This window comes from Ips typographus, linkage group LG3 (genome assembly GCF_016097725.1).
Source record: "Ips typographus isolate SLU linkage group LG3, UJ_Ityp_2.0, whole genome shotgun sequence".
In the NCBI taxonomy this organism is placed as follows: domain Eukaryota; kingdom Metazoa; phylum Arthropoda; class Insecta; order Coleoptera; family Curculionidae; genus Ips; species Ips typographus.
This window is the reverse complement of record NC_138424.1, coordinates 7,696,928-7,703,748: the sequence shown is the minus strand read 5'-3', so window position 1 is coordinate 7,703,748 and position 6,821 is coordinate 7,696,928. Positions and strand designations below refer to the sequence as shown.

The following is a 6,821-nucleotide window of genomic DNA, read 5'->3' as shown; positions in this document are numbered from 1 at the left end:
CAGGACTTCTGAACAATTAAACTAAAGGAAACTTAACTAAAAATCTTGCTACATTTTTAGATTGGTTGATAGCGCTATATTAACAATCAGTTTGCTTTAAATCTTTGTATTTAGAACTTTACAATGTACGTCATATTTGGCCCCCAAAAATACGTAAAAATATCCTGATAAGAGACCGAAAAAATCCCCGCATTTTTCGATTCCTCCTGATTGTGATCGGTACTCGTTTCACGTACCTTCCGCACTTGGAATACACTATACAAAATCCTCTGCTTTTATGCTGGTCGAAATTTGTTTAACTACGATTACCTACCTATAATACTTCTGAACCGTATTCTGCACAAAGGACAGCTATTTTCTAGCTTTGACCAAGTTCTCAAGCACGTAAAACAGTATCGGTGTCTGCACGCATTGGGAATTCCTATGATGGTACCGGTAGATGAAACATTCAAACAAATTGGGCACGTAAATTCCTTTCTTAATTTGAGTTTTCTGGTTTTGGGCTCTTTGGCAAATGCCACCACGTCGATAATTTCGTTAGTGCGTTTCTTGGTTTGTTTTCTGGGAGACATTATTAAAAAGAGTAAAAAAAAACATAAAAATGTGTTAATGTCATGTCAGAATGATAAGAGTTTGGTGAAATACACGTCAGATCAGATTTGTACACAGGGTGTTTTAATATTGGTAGAAGTTTTTGGCAAGAGCAATTTGGTTATCTTGATGATGAAATTATCCTGCTTTACCGGAAATTATGCAATTTATTATTTAACTTTGACTGAAATCATCAAGTTCTAAACGTTGTAACGACGATAACAAAAATTGATTAAAATATACAAAAGATGTAAATAAAGAAATATTGATACCATTCTTTGTGTCCTCTTCCATACAATACGATATGATCAAGCGTGGTTTTATGATGAATATTTAATCATTAGATTATTTATGACGAGATTACAAAACAGAAATCAGTCCAGTATAATGCTTTTATGATTTGGTTACAAAGTTTCAATTATGTTGGAAAGTATCAAAATTGTTTGGGTTCGTTATATAAGAAATGCTACCTTTCATGGTTTGAGGTATTTGGCAGAACCTGGTTTACATTGGACAGAAAGGTGATTTCATTATAATTATGGTTTACTTTTTCTACTGTACGAATATAGAAATTTATTAAACAGTGGAAAAGGACCAGTTTGCCAATATGGTACATAAGAAAAAACCCTTCAGGATGGTAGTTTTTAAAGTAAAACTGTCTGGTCAATTGAGTGGCCACCACGATCCACAGACTTAATTCTGTTAGACACTTTATTATGAGAAGATGTTTTTCCAGAAAGTTTACGTGTATGAAATCATAATCATAATAACCTTTTTTGAAGCAAAACTCTAGTTTGTTTAGCACACTCTTGATTGGACGATATTTCTACTGAGAAAATTGGAATTAAACTGTTGCAGAACTTTCTGGTTCGTATGCAGTATCTTATGCTGGTGGGCATCGGCTTCAGTGATCACTTCAGCATGGAATTCGTATCAAAATAGCGCTGTAAGCTTCGTGGTGAACACTAATTACCGCGATTGGAACACCCAATTTTCTGCTGTTTACGTTTGTGAACGAAACAATGAGGACAAAGTTGCTGAAATTTCTGATCGGTGAGTGTTATTATCAGCTCGAGTAGGTATTGCATAGTAGAGCAGAGTACTTTCAAAAAACCCAGACTTATCATAGCTAGTTTCATGTAGAATATTTGGGAACCCCCATGATTGCGATTTGGATGAAATTATCAAGGAAATGGCTTTCTACAATGAGGATAACTTTTTTACTTTACGTATGTGCGGACCTGGAGCTACCGAGCCTGACAAACTATGCATTTACTCTAATTTGGGGAGTATTTCCCCGCAGGTACTTAACTCCACCAATTCCAGCACTAAATATTTATTTAATCAGGGTTATGTAGGTTAGAAGTGGTTGTACTGAATTAATAAAAAAATGTAAGTGGAACACTCGAGAGTTTGACTGTTGTGCAACCTTTGTTCCACTGGACACTGATCTTGGAAGGTGCTTCGCCCTTAACTCTTTACAATCCAAGTATGTTAAAATGGTACAGGTAAACACTATGAAAACCAAATTTTTAGAGCGAACCACTTGGTTGAAATCGACATGGTGTCCAACAGAACTACCGGTCCTGGATCACTGCACTTGACTTTAAAAGGAGATAACTTAGTAAAAAACTAATTTAGTTTTTATAAAAATGCACTTTCTACGTGGTTGTAGGTGTATGTCTTAGGCAGGTACGAGGTACCTTCGGTGGTTACTTCGAAAAAAGACGTTATCTTGGTTGATACGGGAAAACAGATTAAACGCAGATTTGCTGTCAAAGAGATTGAAAACCAACCTGAGGTTCCTATTGATAAGTAATTTATAGTGCACATTGCAAAATCCACAGATATTTTAGGTAAAAACCTTGAACATCCACCAAAGAAAATGCCGCTATCCAGAAGAAAATTATCTGGACGTATATCCTTACTACAGTTACAGTGCCTGTTTAACTCAGTGTCGTAAAGATGCTCAAATAAACAAATGCGGATGTGCTCATCACTTAATGCCCCATACTGGTAAAATAATTGCTTATTTTTTAAAAGAAATTCAAGTACTAAGACACCAGAGTAAATGTAATTTCAGACTTGTCTAAACAATGTAACGTAACGGGACTGGATTGCATCCAGACCAATTTCCAAGAGCTGATGGTGCAGAAACCACCTGGATCGCAAAAGAAGGGTTTAGAATGTGACTGTCTGGACAGTTGTGTGGATAGTCAATTGGATGTAATTACTGAAACTATGACGAGCACATCTGAAGATTACAGTCTGGTTGACATAACACTGGAAAGACTACCAACGGAACGATTCCGAAGGAATGTTGTCAAAGGATCTCTTGATCTAATTGGTTAGTTGCACACCAATTAACTTAGTATATTATGTTATCTAATTATAGCAATTTCAAATGTTGCAGTTTCTATTGGAAGTGCATTAGCTCTTTTCCTTGGAGCTAGTTTCCTAACAGCCTGGGAGATCTTGGTTAATTTTGTAATGCGTCCTGTCAGTGACTACTTTAGAACAACTAGCAACTCGTATAGTTGGTGTAAATAGTAGTTTAGATATCATTGAACTAATAGTATTGCAACTATCCCTTCACTAGAGTTATTTGTTCGAATAAAATCACCATAATTCAGCGATAACATCGTAGTTTAAATTCTCATTTGGAGGCATGTTTGAGTGTTATCTAAGCAAAAATGTATTTCAAAGTCACGACATTGTTATTGAACATTAGTGAAATTCTTCCATCAAATCAACCTCCTATATAAAGCCGGTTCGAAAACCTGGTTAGGCTGTGTCACCAATAGCTAACAAAAGCCAAAAGTTTGTTAGCTAGGAAAATAAGTGAAAATGGCGTTCAAACTGTCCATTTTTAGTATTTTGGTGATTGTTGCTGTTTGTGGTAAGTGCATTTTATATCCAAACAAGTTTTATTAACTTCAACTAGATTAAGTCTGCCCTTGGTTTTTATTTTAATATTCGCATAACAAAATTATAGATGCTACTCATCAGAGCCACCATAACCGCCATCATGCGGCTGTGCATTCTAGGAACCATGGTGGTTTTTGTCATATCGTTTGTAAGTAGAAGTCGCAATTTAAAATTAACTTTAATAAGGTATAACTTGGATTTTTCTTAGGTACCCCTCCCGTAAACCAAAGTACTAGTACTAGTACTGAAACTACACCATCCTCTGGCGTCCCTCCTACTGGTGGATCTACTTCAACAGACACAACAACTTCAGAGTGAGTTTGCAGATCTGTTATTTGTAAAATAATGTCGTAAACTTTTGAAGAGTGACACCTACGCCTAGTGGCCCGACCGGATCTACAACCGAGTCACCAACTCCTTGGGTTACACAAACCAGTTCTGAGTCATCAAGTCCTTCTACTGTAACACCGACTACATCCGAAGAAACCACTGTTACAGTTACGTCATCACCTACTGATAACTCAACAACTCCTACTGAATCGACTTCATCCGATTCAACACCGGTAACGGATTCAACCTCAACCTCCTCTACAACATCCCCAGGTCCTATATGCCCATGCTACTGCTGGGAAGATGGTATACGATACACAGGCGGACCTAATACCAGTAAGACACTTTCAAAGTTGCAAACTTTTTCTACTTAAAAACTTTTTCAGGTGAGCGTTCTCACCATAGCCGCAGTAATTTTGCCCACCTCAAACATGGCGTACATCATCTAAAGGGTAACTCCATTCTCTTAATGTTAAACTGAATTCAACAAGTGTGTGATTTGCAGAGCAAGTTAAACACAAAGCTCATGAAAACAGAGAGCATCACCATCATGCTGCTCATGAAAACAGAGAACATCACCATCATGCTGACCACGAGAACAGGCAGCATAAAGAAAGCCACTAAATCACTGTGATACCACGGAGTTGTGCGTCAGGCAACTTCTTCCATCTTTTTTCTATAACAAACTGCTTTCACAATGGATTTATGATTATTTATGACAGGCCCTAACAGGCTTGCTCACCTTACAAATTATAATAAGTGCATACCATTTTATTTTTTGTATCTAAATTTTGTTGGGAATATAAAATGATTATAAAAGTGTTGTTTGATTCTTCTTAAAGTGCCATGCAGATTTCTGCGTAGGCGTCCCTCATTTCCCTCATCATGTGATTCCATTATATGCAGCATTTTTTGTTGCCTGGAATTGGAATAATCCTGAGAACTAAATGTTTTGTAAAACCTTGAAAGAAGTGGAAATTTGGTGTTGGCTGAAAACATAAAAATAGTGTAATCACACTGAGTATCTAAAAAAATCTAGAAGGTTGAAATCAGATGATAATGATTATGTTACTTTAAACAAAATAGTCATAGTTTTTACTTCAAAACTATGAAACTCGACAAAATGTTTGCACATTATTTCCATAATACCCAATATAATGAAAATCAAAGGATGAGTGACAAAACATATCTTTTGTCAGATTTGACCTTATATCAACAAAGTTAACTTTTTTATTGAAATCAAGACTTGCAACGAACAGAAAAGAAATAAATATGTTTTTTTAATATTACACCCTGTATATACAGGGTGGTCCAGTTTTAAGAGTCAATAATTCACCATTTGATAGCCAATCAAAAAATAAGTTGACTTGCATTGTGTAATTTTTCTGAAAAACGTTTCCTAAGGAAGATACAGTCCTCCAAATTTCAATTTAAAAAGTCGTTTTATAGTTTAAAACTGAACATCCAAGACTTGTGTCCAAATTTGTACTGAATAGTCTAAAAACTTTTTTACTACTAGGAATGTCTAGTCTTATGATTCGTTTTCTCAGACTGCCATCCTGGTTGAGTGTCTGAAACTGGCATTCAAGAACAAAAAAAAAATCCGGAAATCAAGACAAAGATTGTATTGTGCATGAAACTCATTTTTTACTACTAAAAATAATATAAAAGTTGACTTTTAATGCTAGAACTGACTTTACTACGACTAAAGAGAGTCCAAAAGTATATTTTCAAGACTTTAATTGGTGTACAACTGAATTTTCTGGACTGGACAACAAGTCTAGAAATAAATAAAATTTTCGGACATTTTATTTCTAAAAATTAGTTCTCAAGACTATTATTGTAGCATTTGGTACCAACATTTTTTACTTTTATTACTGAAGAAACTTGACTTTTGGAAATAGTCTTAAACTCGATTTTTCAGTCATAAAAAGCACTAAAAACAGTCTGAATTTCTTAGAGGTGCTACAATTTATTGCACCTATGAGTGTAGAAGTCAATTTAATAGTGAAGAAGCTTGAAATAACATTTTCAAGACTATGGTCAGTGGACACACTGGCTTTTAGGCCTGATAAGTCAAAAACTTTGTAAAGATAGTCTTGAAACTCGATTTGAGGCACTGAAAACAGCCTTAAAATACTAAAAACAGTCTAGTTTATTAAGATATACCCGAATTTTGAACACTGAGGTGTCTAGAAGTCGATTTAATAGTGACAAAGCTTGGAATGCTATTTTAAGTCTATGAAGAATGTAAAAATTGTTTTTTAAGTTTGCTATGTCAATAACTTGGTGAAGATAGTCTTGAAACTCGATTTTCCAAGCTGAAGGCAGTTTTGAAGCACTAAAAATAGTCCAGAATTTGAAGAAAATGAAAAGCAAAGTAAAAAGCACGAAAAGTTCGTTTTCAAGACAATTTTCATGAATCTAATGTCAATGTCCTGCATCTAAGACTATTTTCAAGACTAAAATATTGAAATTTGTCTTCAAATTATGAAAACTTACTTCAAATGCAAATTTTAAGCTTCTGATGTCACTTTTCATTAGTTCAGTCACATTTTGAGGTTCAAGTCAATTTTTAAGCTTTAAATGTATGAATTTGTAGTAACAAATTCTTGAAAAAGTAGTTTTTATGTCTACAAGTCAATTAAAGTCTCTCGATTTGCATGAAAACTGGTTACAAACACAATTTTTAATCTTCTGAAATGTTTATCTTTTCTAATTCAATTTTCAAAACTAAAGTCTTTTAGTTTGTCTGGAAACTATGAAAACCGGCTACAATAATATTTTTTAATCTTCTTAAGTGAATTTTCCGTTTCCAAGACTTTTAAGTTGGGTTAGGTTAGTTTTGGGTCTTTGACCGTAATAACGTGTAATAAAGTGCTTGTTCCAAATTTGATCAATATTGCTCCAACGGTCTGACAGTTATGACAAAAAAAACGATTTTTTTAAACAGAAATTTGAAGGACTGTATT

At 34.6% G+C, this 6,821-nt stretch overlaps 3 protein-coding genes and 1 long non-coding RNA gene across 7 annotated transcripts in view; 2 read left to right on the top strand and 2 right to left on the bottom strand.

The window, feature by feature from the left end:
- Positions 1–6,821, bottom strand: part of LOC145727254 (N-acetylglucosamine-6-sulfatase-like) — a 34,509-nt gene that overhangs the window by 12,244 nt on the left and 15,444 nt on the right. For 2 of the 4 annotated variants that reach the window (XM_081976768.1, XM_081976770.1), the window contains one exon: positions 4,508–4,838. The exons of 1 other annotated variant lie outside the window; for it this stretch is intronic. In XM_081976768.1, the coding sequence (XP_081832894.1) occupies positions 4,793–4,838 (46 nt within the window). In that variant the 3' untranslated portion in view covers positions 4,508–4,792. Of the gene's footprint in view, positions 1–4,507; positions 4,839–6,821 lie in introns of those variants that run through there. One more of the 4 variants, XM_081976771.1, reaches the window with a different exon arrangement.
- Positions 91–764, bottom strand: LOC145727274 (uncharacterized). Its single transcript, XR_014177848.1, has 2 exons — positions 314–764; positions 91–255 (listed from the first exon to the last, which is right to left on the bottom strand). It is a non-coding gene; the product is annotated as an uncharacterized LOC145727274 (long non-coding RNA).
- ppk13 (pickpocket 13) lies at positions 867–3,420 on the top strand. The gene is made up of 9 exons (XM_081976774.1): positions 867–1,112; positions 1,450–1,644; positions 1,735–1,894; positions 1,950–2,080; positions 2,128–2,215; positions 2,267–2,392; positions 2,448–2,607; positions 2,675–2,938; positions 3,005–3,420. The coding sequence occupies exons 1-9, from the start codon at positions 1,012–1,014 to the stop codon at positions 3,139–3,141; spliced, it is 1,362 nt and encodes a 453-aa protein (XP_081832900.1). The 5' UTR covers positions 867–1,011; the 3' UTR covers positions 3,142–3,420.
- On the top strand, positions 3,328–4,668 carry LOC145727264 (uncharacterized). The gene is made up of 6 exons (XM_081976782.1): positions 3,328–3,490; positions 3,587–3,667; positions 3,728–3,833; positions 3,884–4,185; positions 4,236–4,301; positions 4,355–4,668. Exons 1-6 carry the CDS (start codon positions 3,439–3,441, stop codon positions 4,471–4,473), a joined length of 726 nt encoding a protein of 241 aa, XP_081832908.1. The 5' UTR covers positions 3,328–3,438; the 3' UTR covers positions 4,474–4,668.

Excerpts from the sequence above, each read along its gene's own strand:
- ppk13 (XM_081976774.1), top strand. The coding sequence starts at position 1,012 with ATGTTGGAAAGTATCAAAATTGTTTGGGTTCGTTATATAAGAAATGCT. Across the intron at positions 1,895-1,949 it reads TGGGGAGTATTTCCCCGCAG|GTTAGAAGTGGTTGTACTGA; the intron begins GTACTTAACTCC and ends AGGGTTATGTAG. Across the intron at positions 2,081-2,127 it reads CTTAACTCTTTACAATCCAA|AGCGAACCACTTGGTTGAAA; the intron begins GTATGTTAAAAT and ends CCAAATTTTTAG.
- LOC145727264 (XM_081976782.1), top strand. The coding sequence starts at position 3,439 with ATGGCGTTCAAACTGTCCATTTTTAGTATTTTGGTGATTGTTGCTGTT. Across the intron at positions 3,668-3,727 it reads TGGTTTTTGTCATATCGTTT|GTACCCCTCCCGTAAACCAA; the intron begins GTAAGTAGAAGT and ends GATTTTTCTTAG. Across the intron at positions 4,186-4,235 it reads CACAGGCGGACCTAATACCA|GTGAGCGTTCTCACCATAGC; the intron begins GTAAGACACTTT and ends AAACTTTTTCAG.